We start from the raw sequence: 23,146 nt of genomic DNA, 5'->3' as shown, positions 1-23,146 counted from the left end.
GAGAACGTGTGTTCTATGAATCCCCTTACATATGCGACTGGCACCCCATAATTGGGAAAGAGGGCTGCAATATTTTTTTCCAGAATATAGTCATGTAAAAAAGTAAGGGTTCACAGTTTTCACGTTTTGAGCACATAGTAAAGTTCGAAAAAAAACAGCAAAAAAGGGTAAAGAAAAAAACTCCAGATTAAACTATTGTACCAGCAATGGAAATGAAAACTTTCTTGATCTTTATCCTTAGAAATTTGATCTGGACTTCTGAAAAAAAAACCACAGCTTAAATAAAAGCGCATGTATTTCTTTCAATGTTTTGTTCATAGTTTGAATTGTCATGATTTATATATTTTAGTTTCAAAAACATCTAGAAATTTGATCTTTCATGGAAATATGCATTTCACTCAAACTCAAAATATATTGGTCATTTAACATTAAAGTATAAACTTAAAATACAGACTCCGCACACAGTAGTTTTTCTATTACCGTAAATGTAACGCACTCATTTTTCAAATCAATTTTAAAAATCTAATGGCAGTAATTACACTTTGGATGGCACTTGACATTATCAACACCACATCTGCAACCGGCCGATGTATCACCTTTCCCACCAGGACCCCAACGAGGACCACGGGTAACCCAGCAGATTTCAGTCTTACACATGGAACATTTCAGCCAATCACATCCCCATTTTTTCATCATGACGACCTGTAAGCCAATTAGAAACAGGACATTCAAAAGCCCTTGGAGATCCTCAAAATAAGGGATGAATACCTGGCACGTTGGACAATTCATTGCCTCTCCATTCTTCAGCATCTGTTCCAGCATCTCTTTGGTTTGCTTTGCATCGGCATTGCTATCGCAATCACTGTTAAGTCTATCCTGATACTGTTTGCAAGTGAGACCGTCGTGAATGACCTGGCAAAAGAAACGATCAGAATAAACATAACATTTTTAAGGACTCCAGAATTACTGAATGCAAACTTTTCTCAGATTAAGGAAAAGAACTTACCCGACAAGTAAGGCAATTTGTGATCGTACAAACAGGACATTTGAACTGGTTCACGTTATCCTCATAAATACACCATCCTCGACAGTTAGGCGTTTTGCAATGGAACGCGTTGTCAATCTGATGTTCTGCCATTCTCATTGATTTGACTAAATGCAATTCATATATTTCCTTACTGACTAACGCTCGAACCTCTCGCTCTTGAAGAACGCTATCACAACTATATTCGGTATCCATGTAAGGACATTTAATTTCTGCATCTTCACTGTACTGGACCGTATGGGCAAGGCATTCCTTACAGAAAGTGTGCAAACAATCGCGTAGTATGACACCTTGCCCAGTCTCGAAATTCATGAAGCAAATAGGACATTCGAATGCTTCGATGTTTGGTACAACATCAGCGTTGTCTAAGCTTAAAAGTTCTAAGTAGTGGTTCTTGTTCTGTTCCGCTTTCTTTGGTGGACTCGGTGCTACCGTCGATTTTCTCCCAGTTTTATTCAGGGCACCTGGTTTAGGAGCTTCTCCTTTCTTCCGGTTGGGATTGAAATTATCGACTCCTCGATATTTGGTTTTTGAGATATTTGGACTATCAGCATTTGGTATGGGTTTGATTTGGTCGGTGACCGTCTTTTTTATATCAATTTTAATATCGACAATATTGAACACATCCGTCGATTTTCGATTTGGACTGGTTTTGTTAAGGTCATTCTTTTTCTCAGCTGGTCTTAACTGAACTACAGGTTTCTTGATTGGTTGCTCTGGTTGTTGTTGGTCTTTTGGTCTGGGCTTTGTACAAGCTAGGCATGCTGTATGCTCTATGGGGTTTATGAGGGTACACAAGTTGCACTGCCAAGTTGTTGGAGGAGCCTGCTTCTCAACAACAGCTTCAGGAAGAGCTGTTGCGCCCAATTCAGTCGTTTCTTGTACTTCATTTTTCGTTGGGCTGTTAGTTTTGCGTACATTTGCCACTTTTGATGGGCTTTCAATCTTCGGGGGAGTTTCGACTTTCTGCTGATTAACCTTGGGAAGTAACGGTTTACTATCAACATTTGACTTTTTAACTTCATAGAAATGGACATCAGGGGCAACAATATAAAGATAGAATGTCGGGGTATGGTCTTTAACACCAAATTCAAGTAGAGTTTTTTCGTCGTCCATTGCAAGATCATCATTGATGGACCATCGCTGAACACCAACTGGAATATCAAAATCGGTAGCAATCTTTTGTTTCAGTTGTAGGATGGTTAGAAGTGGAGTTATTGCAATTTGTATTGGACCTTTTTGCGAGTATTTATCTTCAACGAACATATCAACTCTGAAAGAAAAAATATTTGGAATTCAGCAAATGTTGATAAAATAAGGAAAAGTGTGGATTATAAAACTTTTGATTGTATTAGAGTTACAATTTTACAATTTCGAAATCTAATGAAAATATTTGAGGGAGGATTATCCCTGCTTTCAGTTATTACTTTATATATATTTAGAAAAGCTTGCGAGTCCTCTTCCCGTCCAATTGGACCGAGGGGCGATCAACCTAAGGATGGGCTGAAGGCAACATCCAAAGGTCCACATCACACCGATAATGCGAATCAACGAAAATGTATTGCTGCATCCACGATTATTGCAAACACTTCAAGCAGTGATGCGGTGGTTCTAAGCCGCAGTGACAAATAGATCGTAAATATGATGGAAGACAGTGCGAATCTGGAGTAGAGGGCACCAGACCAGACTGTTACCGTATAGGACTTTGTTACGATGAGAGTCCAGGGTTGCATCACCTTGGCTGTCAATCAACCAAGCTCCCCTAACAGTTTTGCCAGTCGTGAACACCGACTGCGCGAGATAATATATGGAACCGGACGGCACGTGCTAGATCTAACTTAAATACTAGCAGTTCAACGAGCTGAAGGCCGGGGTTCTTGGTTCTTAAATATGATCGCCCTGTCAGGACATAGAGATTTTATCACGTGATTTGACTCTATAGTCAACAAAATTAAACCCACTCGGGGTAAACTACTCTAATAGAGACGTGAAGTATCGATGAGGATTGATACCACCGAACATTTTAATCCCAAGGGATTTAAACTGCCAAACGACCTAATAAGGGAACGGACACAAAAAAACGTAACCCGCGCGGGATAGACAGGGAAGGATTAACCCTGAGCTGATTCTGACATCTACGCGGCGAGTGACTCCCATCTTCCTTTCCTCTTCATGGGGGGCAGATGGTGGCACTGTGGCGGCCCACCCCAACCTAAACGTTCACCACCTGCCGCTTCTAATATAATGGGGAGAAATTTACCCGGCAACCAACCTAGAACTACGAAGTTTGGTACTGTAAGGGATAACATAAAGCACAATTTGGTCAAGTTTAAAGAAAATCCAATCCAATCTAATTGCCTGTTGTGGCAGTTACAACTGGTTGTGGTGTTGGCCCAATTGTTGTTGCTGAGTTTGTGGCAGCGCTTGTTTTGTTATTGTGGACGCCGTTGCTGATTCTGTTTATTCTTATTATTCTTCGGAAGACCAGAGTTGTTTTGTCGTCCACCCCGCTCACCATTCTGGCCCCGACTATTATGTTTGCTCCGATAACCCCAGTGAGCACGACACCCGACAACACTCTACCGATTGGACAGGGACCGTGGCCAGGTCCAACTCATGGCAAATCGAGCATGAATTCAAACAAAAAAAGAACGTTTTTCCTTGCTTTGCACGACTGCTCGCGCCACTCACGAAAGATGATGTCAAGATGTTATCCTCGCAAAAACAACCAGGGAAAACAACCAGTGGAGAAAGGGAAAAACCTGACATTTTGAGCTATTTGATCGTTGTCGTCTCATAAGACAAAAAAAAACATACACCGGTTAGCAGACCGCAGATCGCGTCGGCACACATCGTTCTTATCCCAGGTCCTTAGGTTCAATTGGTAATTGTTTTTAGGGAACCGTTGGCGCAATCCAGTTAATATCCACTGGGGTTATAATCCGGATAAAACGTAGTGTTTATTGTATATTAATACACCACACAAGTTTTTCCCCATTTTTGTACATCAGCACAAATGTTTACTCCTCGAACAAATCGCTTGAACTCCTCTGTTCTTCCATTCGCAAAAATTACATTGGAGTGCAGTGGAGCACGGATATATCAATGCCAACCAAAGACGGTGACGGCAGGAAATGCCGCACCACGAGGCAATAGAAAAAGTATCATAATCTGACTCTTCCTCCATGAAAACAGGATTTGTTGAAGGTTAAAATGCTTGTTATACCATCTACACTTTACCCGGAACCTGGTATACTCCTTACACCAGAAGATTATGTGATTATTAGTTTCCCTAACTTTACAAGTGTTACATATGCCCGAACTTATGTTTCCAAACGTTATAAGAAAGACTGTTTTATGTATATGTGTCATTGGTTTGAAGACGATTCAGTAATTTTTCCTCGGAAGCTGAAAGTACACGCGTGGCCCCGGTTTAATTATAGGTAAAATCGCGTGAATGTTGGCGAAAAAATGCCCTTTCACCCGTGACGCTGCCAAAGTCACCCACTTCTTGTATGAGTGTTCCTGAACGGCCTTCAGACCAATCTTGTGGGATACGAACCCAGAGACTTGCGGGCCTCTACATGGGCGAATTCATTTAATGGGTGCCCCAAATGAGCCGAACACCAGAGAATTTTCAGTGACTTAAAACAGGGATCAGAAGCCAGGGTATGTATTTTGCCCACAAGGTAGTTTGATCGCGGAGTTTGTTTGAGTAATTTGAAAGACAGCAAAAAGTTCAGCCGCCAAAACCGAACTAACATTCAAGGAAAAGCGTGAAACCTGGGTGCCGTCGGAGCCAACCACCGCACAGGCCGAATCATCACGCCTGAAGGTAGAATTCGACGTTACAACCAGAAAACCTCTAGATTTAAGGCGATCGGCCAACCTACCACATGCTGCCGCCATGTAGGCTCTGCTACAGGTTCCTCCAGATAACCTGAACATGACTTGAAATCACGGAAACTTCATTGGGAACTACTGTGTCAAACAGGCTCTGGAACGACCTATAGATCGAGTACAGACCATTGTCCGGTTTCGTACCACCAAATTATAGGTTTTGGGATTCCTTTCCTTTAGTTCAAGAAGTTGGCCGGCAAGAGGGGCCTTCTGTAACGGAGTGGCGGCTCCTAAGCCAAAGCAAAAATCTGATACAAGGGGGTGGCTCTGGTCAGCGCCAGGCATCTTCTCAAAATACAAGTTGAATTAAGCTTGTTTTCAAAGTATCTGGGCGGATTCATGGTGGACGTAACTGTGTACTCTAAAATAGGCCTTACCACTGATCTATAGAGATTGATTGTCTTCTGGGGTGTGAAGCTCCAAGGAAAACCAGTCGCAAAATTAATCAGCCTGCCGGCTTTTAAGGTTTTCCGGATAATAGAGTTCAAATGATCTCTGACCAAACAAGTCCTCGTTATTTCCTTACCTAATAAGGTGATGGACTAGACGTGACTAAGGATGTGATTACTGACTTTAATGAGCAAGGGGAACAGGGACCCTGCTTTTCTCAATAGATTGGGATTTGGTTGTGTTGATTCATCAACAAACAGATTAACCTGTCTTTGCAGAACTTTTGAGATTGATTTCCAATTGTCTCCGGCTACCAATATAAGGAAATCGTCCGCATATTCGAAGATTTCAATACAATCAGAACATTTATTGTGCAGGGATGCTGTATATAGGTTGAACAACATTGGACTTAAAATGTATCCTTGGGGGGTGCCGCTGTCCAGGCCTAGTTGAAGGCGTCGATTGGACATTATCCTTGACACCCATAGACCAACATCGTCAGGAAAACGGAAACGTGACATTATGTCACACAGAGTCGCAAGATCCACCTAGCCGTAGGCATTCTTTACATCTTGCACCACAGACAAAATTTGCCGACCGATCCAGATGTACAACAGAACAAAATTAATGCAAGCAGACGTAGATTTACCTGCAGAATAGACGTAACAGTTGGCAGGCAGGACTATGTATTCATCAATGAAATTATTGGTAGGAAGCTTGAGCATCAAATTTAATACATAATAGGTAACTCGTCAAAAGTTCAAGGTCCTTAAGAGCTTTGCGGATTGGTACCACCCGAATAATGGACCAATCCTCAGGTGTGATCAAATTGCATCAGATGAGGCGAACCCCCGTTGCAAAGCCGAGAGGGCTTCAGACGCCAACCAGCGTACATATTGGCAAGTGATGTTATAAGCACCAGGGGCAGAGCTCGCTTGTGTTTAAGCAAAACGGCAGTAAGCTCTTCTAGAGAGAAAGGCAGAGACTCTGTTGGTTATCTGAGGACATCAAGGAGAGAGGAACGGGGGCTGTGCTGTCCAGCTAGATAATCAAGATATTCCAAATTCATCCTAGGATCCCAAGTTGGGGGCCTGTCACAATGATAGCCATGAAATACCCTTCATGGATTTCCCAGAGGACATAAAATTTTTTGTCGCAAATAAATCAGACCGAATTTTACCCCAACGCTTCCGCTTCGCGTCCGTAACCACCTTCCTCCACTGTCGTTTGGCCTCCTCAAAAAAATTTATAGTGTTTGACCTAGTTCTAAAACGCCCATACGCGATTTGTTTCCTTTTAAAGTAGAACTTAAGCTCTGGGGCCCACCACATCTTTGGCTGGCCAGTGTGGTTACTGCAAACGTCTAGTTATATCAGCAATTTCCGTTTTCAAAAGGTTTGTTCTTGTGGCGCTAAGTTGCTGACCAGCGCCTTTAATCTACTCGAATCAATCTTGAATTTAGGAGAGACATTGAGCACCTGCATAAAGATCCAGATGCGAGTGTGGTGACTATTAGATATTTTGTCCGTAATCGAATTCCACTGCCAACACTGACTGGCAGAATCTGCAAAAGTAATGTCCGAAACCGAGCCCAATTACCATTATTGGGGAAGATGAATGAGGAATTGAGAGCCTCTAGACATCTGCCCTTCCCATTGCTGAGATAATCACCCAGATCGGTGGATCTGCCATTCAGATCCCCCGTGATGAGAACATTGTTATATTTTTCACAAAAGTCAGGAGCCTCCCAACAGCCGTGTTAAAATCCCTGCTGGAGATACTGGGAGGTAGATAAACCGAAACAATCACAAAATCGTTATGACGATATCATAGTCTGAAACATAGCTGACTTGGCGAAAGCGAATGGTTTTACGGAAAGCCAAAATGACACCACCTGTCCTCTCTAAACTTAGCTATAAGGTTAAATCCAGAGATGGTTAAAAATGTAGGTTTCTTGCAGCCCAAGAATATCGAAGCATTGCTATTAGCATAATATTCTATGTTTGATTTATTTGCTCTAAGGATTTGAACTTTATACTGCAGTATTTTCACCACTGCTACAGCGGGAGATTAGGTGATCACTTTTTAAGTCGGTCTGACTTAGTCTCTTCACTATGTCAAAAACTTTGTATTTTAAAACCTCGAAAGCGGGCAGCAAATTATTTCGATGTAACAACTCTTCAGATTATTGCACAGGTTACAAGGACGACCGCCTTCTGCATTTCCATGTATAGTCCAGCCTTTAGCTCGAGCGCTTTCAGTGCTTTCCGTAAATTTTGCGAGGCTAATCCCGTCGCTGAAATTACAACCAGGTCTACTTCTGTAGTCTCCATGTCTGCTTCATATCGTCCGCCAAGCAGCCGTAATTCCGGATTTTTCCTAACTGTTTTTCAACAGTGTTCCGGTCCAACGGTATGACTACATCAATTATGAACTACGCTCGTTCTTCCTTGAGAAGCAGAACTAGATCGGGTCAATTGTTATTATCATAACAATGTGATTCGCGATAATAGTGTAATCCCATAGTAGTTTGACCCTATCATTTTTCTAGATTCTCTATGCAGTATACTTATAATAAGGATGGTAGTTTGGTGGTCAAAGGGTAGTATAGGTCCCAGGGCGAAACGTGGATTGGTACCCACTGAACCAACACCAACAGCTCTACTACCAAACCCTATCTCCACCTTCACATGGTGACCGCTGAGAGCTCTTTCTTAACGAAATTCTTCAGACGGAGAAAGATGAAGGCGAGTTTCCCGCGCCTAAAAACGGGACAAATTGTACCAACTGGTCCTCCAGGGTAGGAGTTGGGTAGGGCTGACAATCTTACACATCACATCATTGTTTCGAAGGCACAACAGGAGCTTCGGACTGGAACGACAACGGAACAGAGATACAGAGGTACAAAGATGGAGCTGCCAAGCAGCCAGCCGATACCCTGTCCCAATATAGGGCTGATGTAACAGCGTTGCAGGAGATGCGTTGGATAGGGATCGGTTTCCTGGAGAAGAGCCACTACACCATATATTATAGAAGCTATCCAGTAAACTATGTGCTCGGAATAGGTTTCTTAGTCAGCCAAAAAAAGAAACCTGCTGTTATTTTCGTTGAAAAGATAAGCGAACGGCTATGCATTATGCGTTTGCGAGGCAAATTTAGAAATATAAACCTCATTAAGTTTCACGCTCCTACAGAAGAGACTGAAGAGTCGGAGAAGGATATCTTCTACGAAACAGTAGAATGAACTCTCGAAGCCTGTCCCAGATAAGATGAAGGAGCCCGTATTCGGGCAATACGTCATAGAAGCCTGGGAGAACCAACAGGTCTGCGAACTCGGAAAGTATAGGGAGCAACCACACCAGGCGCGCAATTTTTACCAACAAGTCAGCAGGATGAAGCCTTATAAACATCGATGTTCATCCTGCCGAGACAAAGAGTGAAATCTGGGGTGAGTATTTTGATGAACTACTGAACAACCAGAACAGTGAGTTGGAGGTCCCGCCAACTGAAGACGACGGACAAACACTGCCACCACCAAGTATAGAAGAAACAATCAGTGTAATTTACCGGCTTGAAAATCATAAGTCGCCAGGAGCCGATAGAATTACAGCCGAATTGGTTAAATATGGGGGCGACCAATTAGATATTCTCCGCTGTCTTGCTAGGCCGGTTAGCCCCATACGCCCAGAACATCATTGACCCATACCAAAGAGGCTCCACTCCAGGCAAATCAGCAACAGATCAGATTTTCTCTCTGCGGCAAGCGAGGGGAAAACTGTTGGAATATGGACATCAGTTGCAGCATCTTTTCATCTCTTTTAAGGCCGCCTATGATAGCATAGCTAGAGTAAAACTATGCACGGCCATGAGAGAATTCGGTATCCCGACGAAATTGATAAGATTGACTAGGCTGACCCTGACCAATGTGCGAGGCCAGATAAAAGCAGCAGGATCACTCTCAAGACCATTCGACATCAACAACGTTCTACGACAAGGAGATGCCCTATCATGCGTACTCTTGGCAGCGATCGAGAGAAGAATCCTCCGAAGAATTTTTGACTCCTACGTGAGGATGGACGATTCCGTAGCCTACAAAAATTTACGAGCGATACCATGACCGTCAGGATGTGAATAAATAAAATCCGTCTCAATAGGTTACGGTGGGCGGGTCACTTAATTCGTATGGATGAGGATGATCCCCCCCGAAAAGACTATAAGGGCAATATCTATGGTAGAAAAAGAAGACGAGGCAAACCCTGCCTGAGATGGGACGATGACGTAGGCCAGAACGCCAAGCAGCTTTTAGGGATACCGAATTGCTGAATCTCGGCGCAAAACCGGGATGTCTGGAGTTCCTTATTAAAGCAAGCCTACACCGGGTACCGGTTGTTACGCCGTTGATGATGATGGTAGTTTGCCACTGAGTTATACTCGTACTTCAACGGAAAGTTTTGATAGAGAATCTTGTAGACGGTGTCATACGCGGTGCTGCTCGACATCCTGGACGTAGATGGTATATGCTGGATGGTCTCCTCTTCAAAGTTGCATAACATATAACTGGAGTTGGTGATTTTTTGTTGGGAGTGAAGCATCCTGAATTGAAGTCAAGAATGCTTCGGTCTCATAGAACAGTACACTAGTCTATGTGTGTGTATGATGCTAATTACATTACCTATCGTTAAAGCAAATGGACGATTGGCAACTGAAGGGGGATCTATCTGGAGAAATTGGGGTCAATTTCGAGTTACTCTAAAACTCAACTATCTGGCACACGTTTTCTCCTTTGATCGAACTACTTTAGTTCTTGAAATAACATTATCTTACATGTTTTCAATCATATCATACTATGCAGAGATGAGAGTGTAGAAAATTTCACTATTTACACCTTCTCGTAGAATAGGTACCTATTATATATCTATAATACTTACATGATACTTTTCTCAAAATCGGCGTCCGTTCGCGAAACAGGCCGGTCCTTCTGCTTAGTAACATGCAATGAAACCTTCATCCTCGCTAAATCAATAGCGATTTGAGCAGCTAATTCATGTTGTCCTTCAGCGATGGCCGTCTCCAAATTACGCATTATCTTACTCAATGCAATAGTGTCTGTAGCACTGATGCCTTTCGGTGGATTTCGTAGGGATGCTTTGAAATCATTTATTCCTTGCTCAGAGGTCAACTGCTGTGAAATCTCCTGCATTTTTGCTCTATCGTTCTCTGTTAGTCTAATATTTTTATCAAATTTCTCTAGAGGACTATTTTCGTAGATGGGGATGTTAGCATAGATATTCAAACCCTGCTTGTCTGTATCTTCAGGAGTAAGAGACTTCTTAACAACTCCAGTGGTTTGCGCAGAAGTTGATACTTTTTTCGGTTTGGCCAGGTCAACATCTGACAGCTTTTTAGGTGCGTCAGAGTTTCGATTTTTCGCGAAAACCTTTTTAATTGCTCCTAATTTTGCTTGATCGTTGGGTGGGGTTGGTTTCATCTCAGTGTTAGGGGAATTAGTAGCTTCGGTGGATGTATTGTTAGTAGTGGAAGCTGTTGTCGTTGTCTGTGATTGGTCTTCTTCAATGGTCGGTGGTTTCTTGTTAGTCGAAGCAGGATATTTTTCAGCAAGAGCTTTTGCATTCATTGCTTGAATCATATCTCGAAGGCGCTTCTTTTCTCGTTCCAGTGAATTATGATCATATATGGGAATAGGTTGGGTAGAGACTGCAGGCTCTTGTGAAACAGAAAACTTGGCTAAGCGTGCTTTTCTAACTTCTTTAACATCAATTTTTGGCTCAATAATAGATGTAGTAGTTTCAACTGTAGATTCCTCTTTTGAAAGTGCTATTGCTTCAGCATTGAGATCAATTTGCGTAGCTTGTCTGGTTTCAGTTTTGCCATTAGATTCAGGAATTGCTTTTTCTTCGATACTTGTTTCTCCTTTCGCAGGCAATTTTTCGGTTTCACTAAGAGTGGCCACTTGTGGATTTTTGACTAGTGTTGTCCGTGCGTAAAAAACAGGAGTTACGGTTGTGACTACTACAGAGCTGTCCAATAGAGGTTTCTTTTTTTCATCAGAGGGAGTCATACCCTCTTTTTCCTCGGGTATTGTACCCGTCGATTTGAATCCACTTGTGAATCCAATAGGCTTCATATTATCCGTTTGATTGACCCTAGCTAGCTTACTTCGTACGCCAAGTTGAGGTGATCCAGTGGGAGGTTTATTTGGTGATGGAGATTTTCGGAAAAGTTGATGCTTTCCGACTGATGATTCAGAGGACGATTTAGCGAGAGGATTATTTCCCGCTTTCGGCATAAAATACTTCAAAACTTTCTCAGTTTTCTTATCCCAGTTAGTGGTCTGTTCGGTTTTATTGACTTGACTATTCAAATTATTATTGAGGTTTTCTTCTTTCGTAGGGATCGCAACAGCCGCCTTGATATTTTGATTAACTTCTTCTATACTAGTTCGCTTCTCATACGGCTTGATATGCTCGCAAACTTCACAAATTATTCGCCAACCGGGATTTTCTAACGTACAGAAACCGCAGGTCCATGACATCCTGATTGGATTTATATCCGAGGAGAGCTTAGGTCTTAGGACTGCTTCTCCTTTCTCGGAAACAGCATTCTCAATATTATCTTTTTGCTGTGAAGATGACACTTCCGTCTTTTCCGTTTCAATATCATTCTGAGAAGTTTCTAGTTTTGTCTCAGTAGCACCGTCCTTACTACTTTGTTTGATGAAATTATCCTTCCGTCCAATGAATGATGTATTTAGAGTAATGCGAGGTCCATTGGCAGATGCTTCAAATTTCGAAATCAAGTCTTTGGTCGATTGTATCACTTCCTCCTGTTCTTCTTCCTTTGCTTCTTCTTTACTCGAGTTAATATTGGATTTGGAACCGAACATTTCCTGCTGCAGTGTTATATGATCAGACTTAGAAAAGAATTTTTCAGTTTCAGACTTCTCGGCTGCCTGAGCGCAAGCATATTCTCGGTTTACTATCTCAGCAGCTTCTCGGTCCAACTCACTAATGTTGGGTATGCCGATTCCTGATCGTCGTTTCTCTTTGTCCTTTTCCGTATGATCCTTTCCACGTAAGAAAAGACTGAGCTTAGAAGAGGCTTCAAAGAGTGATGACCGTGAATGATTCACTTCAGATGATTTTTCCGGCTTAGGGGTTTTTTCTTTTTGCTTACTTTTACGTTTCTCCATAGTTTTCAGAACAATTTCACGCTTGAATGGAACAGAGCTATCCCGGTGACTTGATATTGGCCGTTTATACCATGGTCTTGGGGAAATCGGCGATTGAGGTGGTGCCGCGTTGATTTCAACTTCACTAGAAGATGCAGATTGGGTAACTTTAACGATGTTGTCTAAGACGATTTGTTTTTGCTGTTCAGTAAGCTTTTGGGCTGCAGAAAGATCTTCCTTTTCACGAGAGGGTAGCGGTGTCGAATGTCGCATGATCACTACATCTGAACTTTCTGTTACCCGAGGATTTGGGGTTGAATTTCTGATCAATGCCTTCAAATCCATGTCGTTCACTGAATCGCCTAATTGGAAAGATTGATTCGGAGAATTGGTTGAAAGTGGTGTTGCTGGTGAATTTGGTGGAGGAGGAGCTTTCCGCTTCTTTCGACCCAATGTATTTAGTGATTTGCTTGGACTTTCTTTGCTAGTAGTTCCATTGGTTAAGTGTGATGGCGGTGGCGGAGCTTTTCGTTTTCCTTTAACATGAACATAAGCACCAGACCTTTTATCTTTGGAGCTATCACTGACGGTTCGTCTGGTCCTACGTCTTTGTCGTAAAGTTCTTTGATCTCCTTTCGATTTGTTTCTTAAATGTGGAAGACTTCTATCTCCGAAACGAATATTGTCATAATCTCCTTCAGTTGAAGTGAGCGTGTCAGCATCATATAGACAATACTTCCTTCTGAGAGTTAACTCTGGTTGAGCTGTATTTGCTGTTCTGCATGAAATAGTTTCATCGAACTCTTGAGTGAAAAATGTCCTTCGCTGAAAAATCAACAACAATATTGATAACACTGACAATTTGATAGTACATGCATACTTCATTGATATATGCCCTACTTACAGCTATATCATTGGGTGGTCTGTAATTATTTGGTTTTATAAAAGCAAACCCCGTTGTCGATGTACTGTCTATACTATCACAGCTTGAACTTGGCGATAAATATTCAAGATTAGGACTAGATGATGGGCTGAGCGTATCATGACTATTGTTACGATGATGCTTGGGACGATGAAAGTTACGATCTATGGATTTGGTAGAACATCTCGAATCGACGGATGATTTTTCGGTTTTCTTAAACCACTTTAAAAATGAAAGACCCGAAGTTGAGCCTCGTTGATTTGATTTAATGTGCTGGAAATAACATAATTGATTGTCAAATTTATAATTAAAAAAATTAATAATTGCAGAAATTCACCTCTTTATTATAGAGCGAAGTGCTGGCACCCGCTTTTTCTCTAAATCCATTAGTTTTATTCATAGTCTCGAATCCATAATTCTCAATGTCTTTACTTTCAGCAACTCCATCAAATCTTTGCTGTAAGCAAAAATATAGTCATGAAAAACGAGATAAATTTGATTGTGATATTTAGATTTATCTGAGTTTAGTTTCTAGTCCGGAAACCAAGCTACGAATCTCAAGGGATAAGTATTGTTTCAAGAATTCTCGTGAATATCGAGATGGCAATCATTTTCCGAGGTCTTGGTTTATGGGGAAAGGGGCCTGGGTAAGTTTCGTATTAGCCGGGAAAGTCGTTCGGCATATTAGTGAGCATTATACCCATCATGATCACTAAGCAATCAGGTTCAGGGATAGAAAAGTTTTTGGTTGCATTTACGCTCACTGACTCGGTTTAATAGTCGGATTTTAAGGGATACACGTTTTTCGATACCCTGAAAAAAATTGTTCAAACCCAATACGCTACCAAAGCATGCGATCGCGCCTTACTCAAAGGACGAGTGGTCCCTAGTGAGTGAAGGGATCACTGTTGAAACATTGGAGATCCGGCACTTGCTTTTGTTCAAGAAAACTTTCCCACTTAAAAAGAAGTCCGATAGTGTTGAATGGCGGGACGCATATAGACCCTTACGATATAACTTGGCAGAAGCCGTGCGGGCGAAGCAGAGAAAGGCGGTTAAAAAAGGGTCATATGAAAAAAATTGGCACTACTAGCCAAATTCAATAAACTAAACCCAAACCCCCCAGTATCACATAACCTTATCTGTCTATTAGTCACTATAGGGGAAATAATGGAAAGAGCTATCTACAATATACCCATCCTCCTTTTTTCTTCCGACCAAATCGGCACTTTAGACAGTGTTGAAGTTCATTAGTACCTGAGAACCTTTTCCCATTTTCATTACTTTTTATGTTAAAGAGGTACTTTTCGGAGGTATTACACAGAAACCGGGAGGAAGGTCTATATTGGCCCCCCTATATATTTTCTGACATTCATCAAGGCTGAGAGGTGGCGGCGTTCGATCAACACGTGGTCCATTTGGTTGAAAGTGGTCCCGTCTGGAGAGACCAATGTATGTTTGTGAACCGCTTTCTGCACAAACCAGGTACTTCTAACAACCATTTCGTGTGACCCTGCTAATTGAATAATCCGCACTCCGTTATCATTTGTATTTTCGTGTAAGCTATGGGAGCCAACGTATCGCCTGAATACGGGCTCCTTCATCATGTCTGGGACAGGCTTCGAGGGTTCGTTCTACTGCCTCATAGAAGGTATCCTTCTCCGACTCTGCAGTCTCCTTTGTAGGGGCGTGACCGTTAATGAGGCTTATATTTCTAAACTTGCCTCGCAAACGCAGAGCGCATGGCCGTTCGATTATGTTTTCAAAGCCGATAACAGCAGATTTCATTTTTTGGCTGACTAAGAAACCTGCTCCGAGCACATGGTTTACTGGATGGCCACTATAATATATGGTGTAGTGGCTCTTCTCCAGGAAACCGGCCCCGTCCAAAGCATCTCCTACAACGCTGTTACATCAGCCCTATATTGGGACAGGGTATCGGCTAGCTGCTCAGCAGCTTCATCTCTGTACAGGGAGCGCACGTTCCATGAGAAAATGCGCAAACCGTCATTCCTTTGTCATTGCCGGGTTCGTCGTTGTGTAATTCGTCCAGTCCGGGGCTCCTGTTGTGGCTTCTTAACAAGTTATTTTTCGTGTAGGCTTGTCAGCCCCATACGCCCAGAACATCATTGGTCTATACCAAAGAGGCTTCACTCCAGGCGAATCAACAACAGATCAGATCAGATTATCTCTGCGGCAAGCGATGGAAAAACTGTTGGAATATGGACATCAGTTGCACCATCTATTCATCGACTTTAAAGCCGCCTATGATAGCATAGCCAGGGTAAAACTGTACACGACCACTAGAGAATCCGGTATCCCGACGAAATTGATAAGACTGACTAGACTGACCCTAACCAATGTGCGAGGCCAGATAAAAGCAGCAGGATCACTCTCAAAACCATTCGACATCAACAACGGTCTACGACAAGGGGATGCCCTAACATACGTACTCTTGGCCGCGTTCGAGAGAAGAATCCTCCGAAGAATTTTTGGCCCCTACGTGAGGATGGACGATTCCATAGCCTACATAACGACGAAATCTATGAGCGTCAGGTTGTGGATATTCGGCTCAATAGGTTACGGTGGGCGGGCCACTTAATCCGTATGGATGAGGATGATCCAGCCCGGAAAGTCTATAAGGGCAATATCTATGGTAGAAAAAGTTCCTGCCTGAGATGGAGCGATGGCATAGTTCAGGACGCCAGACAGCTTTTAGGGATATCGAATTGGTTGATCACGGCGCAAAACCGGGATGTCTGGAGTTCCTTATTAAGGCAGGCCTAGACCGGATACCGGTTGTTGCGCCGTTGAAATAATAAATTGGCAAAAGGCCTGCTACATGAAAATTCTATAATCAATTGATAAAAAATTTGATAAATACACAGAATTTGGAGAAAAGAATGAAATGTATGGCCATCTGCTTCTGTTGGTGGATGTGATACTACCCGCTACAGTTGAAATACATCAGCACGAAAAATCTTATGTATGATACGTCCATAGGCGAAGCACTTATAGAGGAAATGTTCCGTGGATCCCGCTTCCTCATTATAGGATGGACACGTATCATCTTGAATAATCCCTATTCGTATGCCTAAGCGGTGGCTTATGGTCAGTCAGAATGCCCAATACTTCTACAAGTCTTGCTGCTTTTTGACAAGATAAACTTTGCCGTATGTTTGGTGCTGACAAGAGAAGTTTGGTGTGCCTAGCAGCATTAAAGTTCTGCCACCTGCCATTGTAGGAAGTTAATTTCTAGGTTTTGGTGGTAACATTGGCCTATGTTTTCTACATCCCTGAACGATTTTCAAAGTGATCGAAAAACTGCCCATCACCCTCAATGCAACTCGTTGCGGATTGCAATGCGTCGCCTTTCAATTTCTCGTTAATCGCCCAGGTGCCCTTATCATCGTATATCGTATAGTCCACTGTGTTCCAATGTTTTTAAGTCATCGGTGTAGAAGACGTCAGTATATCCTGACAGGCATTCTTCTGCTTCGTTCCAGTGTTCTTAAGTTTCAGGATCACTTATTTTTTACCAAATAGATGTATGGAATTGCGAGTTTTCCCAATAACTTTTCATATGGTCTGCGGCAGCCACGTCCATTGTTTCCCCATAGATCTAATCGAATTAGTTTATGAACTGCTCTCATGATAGTTCAATAAATAAATCCAAAGGTGCAAATTAAGTAATGCATTTAGAGCTGCATCGGCTGTCGTGCTCACGGCTTCTGTAATAGCCAGACTTACAGTTCACAGTGAAAAATCGTTTGTTTTCTCTCAACCCACCACACTACGGATAAGTAAGTGAATATCGGTTAGGAACATACATTTACATTATTAGCTGCACAGCCCGTGAGCTGGGAGAGCTCATTTCGTCTTCATCTCTACATGTTTGTTCCAAAGAAACTTCCTATCTAGAATAATAATAACAATCGTTGGCGCAACAATCCAATTGGTTCAGGGACTTGAAGTATGTTAGGGGTTAGCATTGTGATCGCCCGAGATTATTACCCTGATTTGACTCAAGTACTCACAGCTGAGCCGACTGGTATCCGACGTCAAATCATGATACAAATCCCACTGCCACGAATGAGATTTGAACAGCGACCTTCCGCACGATAGCCTTGTACTCTAACCACTCAGCTAACCGGACTGTCTTGAATAATTCCCAGATATTTCACTTCTGCAGAGAGTTGAAAGGTCACCCCTAGAAGGTAAAGACCATTCTGTTTCCTCCTTTTTGTAAATAATACGAACACCCCTATCGGGTGCTCGAATTTCAGAGTTTCGTCATCTATCCATGCGATCTTCCTCCAAAGAGTAAAGATAAGTATGTTTTCCTTTAGTGAGTGCGACTTGACCGTCTTCTCGCGAGTATGACGCTCAACCAGTCGCTAAAGACATTTCAGCGAGAATGATCTTAAGCTGATTTGCCTGAAGTTCTTTGCATTTGGGTAGTCATCTTTTCCAGGTTTAGACGTGAAGACCACCTTAACCTTCTGCTACAGGAAGGCACGTAGCTTAAAGCAAGACATGCTAGAAAAATATAATATATTTCTTAGAAGTCGCTCTTAGTGCTCTGTATCTTCCTTTAGCACCGCTGGATAGATGCTTTCATACCAGATGCTTTGAAATGTTCAAAGAAGAGACAGTAAAGCAGCCATCGTTTTTTCCTTGGTTACCACGCTCTTGTAGTGTCCCAATTTCCTTTGCAACATTTTCGTGGTAAAGGATTTGCAGAAACCGACAATTCTCTCCCTCCCACTTCTGTCATCTATACTCGCGGATGGTGTACTCCCAATAATTTTCACAGATGATCTAAAGGAGTCTTGTTTCGAAAGTTTTAAGAGCCTCTTATATTCATGCTGTGTCTTTCGAAAGGACGACCAGTTTTCATTCTTATTGCTTGTTTTTTTGGTACCGTGATGGTGATAACCGTTTTACTATCTTTGCCGCAATAGTAGAACAAGCCCTTGCAAAGCATCCCAAAAATTCTCCATCCAAAGTTTCCAATTGATCTTCTATCACGAAAGGAGTCCCTAGCCACCAGGGGCTGCACTTTGTTGCCAAAAACTTCATTGCACCTTTGGACAATCTGTTTTCCTAGGATTCTGTCTTTATATTCATTCGAGTGTAATAGCCAAACTACACTTTGAATAAGGATAATCTTAGAGTGAGACTTCGTCTAGCATCCGCATGTCTCTAATTAACTCTGACAACTCTGAAGTGCAGATTGTTATAGCAATTACTTAATTTCTTCTTAGTTCTACGAACTCGTTGGCGGTCATCAGACCAGCTGAAGTGATAAAGTCAAATAGCTTCTCGGCTCTAGGATTGCATTTGCTACTATCCAGTAAATAGGAAGATGCTTTCACACGCAGCAGGTTAATTTGACTAATCTTTATATATGAAAACCGCTACTAACTGAAGGGACTACTGAACCCAGTGTGGGTCTCACCGCCTTCCGCCGAAAGTTTCGCTTTCTTGCGTCCAATTTTTTAAGATATTACTGCACTTGATGATGTAGCACCGCTCATTCCCAAGAAGCTTCGCCTATTTTCGCAGCACTTTTCGCTGTCGGCGGCTGGGAACCTTCCCAAGTTAATATCGGCCGGACTGCATGGATCCGTTTCCACATACTGGTATTAGACCAGTTGCGTTCACATCACCAGCTTCCCTTTCTTCCACTTTTCCTAGTAAAGGCGTAAGGGAAAGTTCTGACAGGTAAAATTTAACCTGTAGCCCCCTCTCTTCTGAAGTTCCCTTTTTCCAAGAAGACTCGGCTGCCCCATTTTTCGGGAAAATTAGGCCGGCGGTAGTCAGGTGTCCAGTCCATCTATCATTTAGGGAGTTGCTCTACTTTCATTTCTGGCTAACTGCGCTGAAGATACTGCGTACAGGCTTTCCACTGAAGTGGAGAGGATGTCTTCCACAGATTTCTGCGTTGAAGAATATGAATCTGATGAACCATCCAAAATTCATGTCACGGGTTCGACTTAATTTCTCAAAGACGCGTCTATGACTCCTTACCACTTGCAGAGTTAAAATCTGTTGCTTCCATCTTTATGCGTTTTGGACACTATTACTATAGTAGCTAACTACTACAGACTACCCCACCGGTTTTTGCACTTTCCGTCCTAAAAACAGCCATAATTTATATCCTCGCGGATTATTTGATCATGACAGAGAGAAAACTGCAATTCCACAACTAATCCAATTTTGTTAAGTTATCGATTTGAAGCCCTAATGGAACCACTAGGAGCAAAGATGAAACGAATCCCTGAAAAGTCCATGGAATCATAGACGTCCCTAATGCTGAGTGAAACACATGGAAACGAACAACAACCTTAGGGAGTTCCCCGTAAGATACCCAGACTGGTGTAGATAGCATTAATACACCCATCTGTAACTCTGGAACTGCTTCGAAGTAAGAGCTTTGCTCACATAACTTGCAAAAATGTACCAATGACAACGGATTGTGAATCATCTAACTAGCAATGTCAAAGAACATGTTTGCTGATCTGGATCTCCTTCATTATGAAACTGACCTTTCGTTATTTTGAACGAAAACTTCTCTGCCTACCATCTAAAAGCATTTACCATACTCCGGTCGGCCTTAGAGAATCAAAATATTCTATAAAGGGATCCTCATTTTATCCAAACGTAGAAATTACTCGTCCTAAGATATTTACTGTATATTAAGACGCTAAAGGACGAAAGCATTTCAGTTTCTGATAAATTGAAGAATGTCCTTTCTGGTGCCATCCATTTAGTATATTTTTGCTTAACATTTCTCAAATCGTTAACGTTCGTGACAAGATAGAGAGTGCTGATTATTTACTTTAGGTTAAATAATGGTAAGATTACTGGTCATTGTTAATAACTTTAAAGCCGGAATAGGCAGTTGGAATGACAACCTGCTTCAGATAGGAATAATTTAGTGGTGTGCCTCGACTTTGCGAGAAGCTAGCCATCTTGCTTTATCGTTCTGCGGTACGCTAGATTTGGTAAATTTCCATGTGCTACTCCTAAATATATAGCAACACAGAGGAAACAAGGGTACAGAATTACCTCAACTTGATATTGTTGTTAAAATAGCGGCATAAAGAAGGAAAATAACCAGAACTTGTAACGAAAAGATACCGAGTTTTGCAAAAGATATTTCTGCCCGTTTGCTGAAGTTTCGACGCCATAAACTTTGAACTAATATCAGTTGGCCGAGACTAATTGGATGGAGGATCATGAAGTCATATTCTCAGACCCGCTTATCTCTGAATCTGTTGATTATTACTGAAATAATATTAAATGCAGACGTAAAAGAGAATCCAACTGGTAAATTACAAGATACCTAATCACAACTGTCTAGAAGTAACAATCGAATTTGCAATTTTTTTTTTAATATCATTCCTACATGCAGTCGTGGTTTTAGGAAGGGAAGTGAAAATGACAATTGAGATCTATTCATTGTTAGCATTATCTGCAATACACAAACGCTAAAAATAAATCTTAATTTGGAATCTATACCAAGCAAACACTTGCGGGGAAGATACCTTGCCTCATAGTTAACTACTGAATCAAAAAAAATGTTATTAATGAAAACCGATCTCGCCTATCATTTGTATACAAATCCTATTTCGATGTCTATCAGAAGCAATTGGAATATTGAACAGGAGATAAGCGCTAGTATACCTTGTTATCAGCGTTATCTTTCAAATAGATGTTCATTACTGGCTTTAACGTTATCATGTCAGTTTGTAAGATAACTTTCGGAGAACAGTATAAAAGAAAGGAAACAATTGTATTTCTTTGATATTCGTTTCTTGCGCTATCATCATGAATTTCTTGGCATTTGTTTGCTTGTGCGTTTTCCTTGTCCTGGCTATCACTGTTCCTAGTGAAGCTGGCCTTTTGGATGATTTCAACCACGCTATTGTAAGTCTTTAATTTCGTCATTTAGAATCCCTGGTGGTTTCAATTAAAATCCTTTTTAATTTCAGGGCACAGCTATTGTCAAAGTTGTCAACACAATTACAAACGGAATTGGTTGGTCTCTTCCTTAAATTTTGATCCTTTGGATTGGAAATTTTGGAAAATGATTGGTCAAGAAGCTGAGAATAAATAAGTTTGCAGAAGTTGATTGTTTTTATCTTTTTTACAAGCACTTACAATCAATAACGTCCTTTGACTGTTTTTATTGACAAAAAGAAGAGAATCCCTTTCTGGAAGGATATAACAGATCGCATCCTTGAAAAAAAGTCTAGGATTCATGATTATGCGGATGTCTTTAGATGCACGCTTCTAGCGGTCTATGGTATCGCTCATAGATTTCGTCGTTATGCAAGCTACAGAATCGTCCATCCTCATGTAGGGGACCAAAAATTCTTCGGAGGATTCTTCTCTCGAACGCGGTCAAGAGTTCACAATTCTTCTTGCTAAGAACCCAAGTTTCCGAGGAATACATGAGGACTTACCTTGTACAGTAAGAGCTTTGACCCTATGGTGAGACGTTTCGAACGGAACAGTTTTTATAAACTGAAATATGCTCTGTTGGCTGACAACAACCGTGCGCGGATTTCATCACCGTAGCTGTTATCGGTTGTGAGTGCGACTCTAGATAGGAGAAATTATCAATGGTTGCAAAGCTGCATTCTCCTATCCTTATTCTTCCTGTTTGACCAGTGCGGTTTGATGTTGTTGGTTGGTTGGTTTTCGGTACTGACGTTGGCATCGTATACTTTGTTTTGCCTTCATTCAGCCCAAGATATCATGCCGCCTGCTCGATCTGGATGAAGGCAGTTTGTACGTCTCGTTCATCGTTCCCATGATGTCGATATCGTCAGCATAGGCCAGTAGTTGGGTGGACTTGAAGAGGATCGTACCTCTTGCATTTACCTAAGCATCACGGATCACTTTCACGAGGGCCAGGTTAAAGAGAACGCATGATAGGGCATCCCCTTGTCGTAGACTGTTGTTGATGTCGAATGGTCTTAAGAGTGATCCTACTGCTTTTATCTGGCCTCGTACATTGGTTAGGGTCAGCTGACTAGGCTGAGGCTGAGGCCAAATATCAATTTTGTCGGGATATCGAATTCTCTCATGGCCGTGTACAGTTTTACCCTGGCTATGCTATCATAGGCGGCTTTAAAGCCGATGAATAGATCGAACGAACGTCCATATTCCAACAGTTTTTGATCGCTTCTCGCAGAGAAAAAATCTGATCTGTTGTTGATTTGCCTGGAGTGAAGTCTCTTTGGTATGGGCCAATGATGTTCTGGGCGTATGGGGCTATCCGGCCTAGCAAAACAGAGGATAATATTTTATAGATGGTACTCAGCAACGTAATACCTCTATAATTGCTGCACTGTGTGATATCTCCCTTTTTATGTATGAGACAGATAATGCCTCGTTGCCAATCGTCAGGCATTGATTCGCTGTCCCATACCTTGAGCACAAGTTGATGATGAAGCCTTATACACCACGATGCTCATGCTGCCGAGACAAACGAGGAAATCTGATTTCCGACAGAATGGGCATATTGGAGCGATGGGTTGAGTACTTTGATGAGCTACTGAACAATCAGAAATTCGGCGAGTTGCAGGTCCCGTCAACTGAAGACGACGGACAAATACTGCCACCACCAAGTATAGGAGAAACAGTCCGTCCAATTCATCGGCTTAAAAATCATAAGTCGCCAGGA

At 41.9% G+C, this 23,146-nt stretch overlaps 1 protein-coding gene and 1 long non-coding RNA gene across 2 annotated transcripts in view; one reads left to right on the top strand and one right to left on the bottom strand.

Moving 5' to 3' along the window:
- Positions 1-277: 277 nt before the first annotated feature.
- Positions 278-23,146, bottom strand: part of LOC119651784 — a 43,648-nt gene continuing 20,779 nt past the window's right edge. Inside the window, exons 2-7 of the mRNA XM_038055543.1 lie at positions 13,784-13,903; positions 13,429-13,719; positions 10,264-13,349; positions 1,007-2,318; positions 769-912; positions 278-702 (exon numbers count right to left, since the gene is read on the bottom strand). Of these exons, the coding sequence (XP_037911471.1) occupies positions 523-702; positions 769-912; positions 1,007-2,318; positions 10,264-13,349; positions 13,429-13,719; positions 13,784-13,846 (5,076 nt within the window). The 5' untranslated portion in view covers positions 13,847-13,903 and the 3' untranslated portion in view covers positions 278-522. The remainder of the gene's footprint in view (positions 703-768; positions 913-1,006; positions 2,319-10,263; positions 13,350-13,428; positions 13,720-13,783; positions 13,904-23,146) is intronic.
- Positions 20,995-21,581, top strand: LOC119651785. The gene is made up of 2 exons (XR_005249490.1): positions 20,995-21,381; positions 21,447-21,581. It is a non-coding gene; the product is annotated as an uncharacterized LOC119651785 (long non-coding RNA).

This window comes from Hermetia illucens, chromosome 3, assembly GCF_905115235.1.
Source record: "Hermetia illucens chromosome 3, iHerIll2.2.curated.20191125, whole genome shotgun sequence".
Lineage (NCBI taxonomy): Eukaryota > Metazoa > Arthropoda > Insecta > Diptera > Stratiomyidae > Hermetia > Hermetia illucens.
The sequence above is the reverse complement of the archived record's forward strand: the minus strand, read 5'-3'. Positions and strand labels throughout refer to the sequence as shown.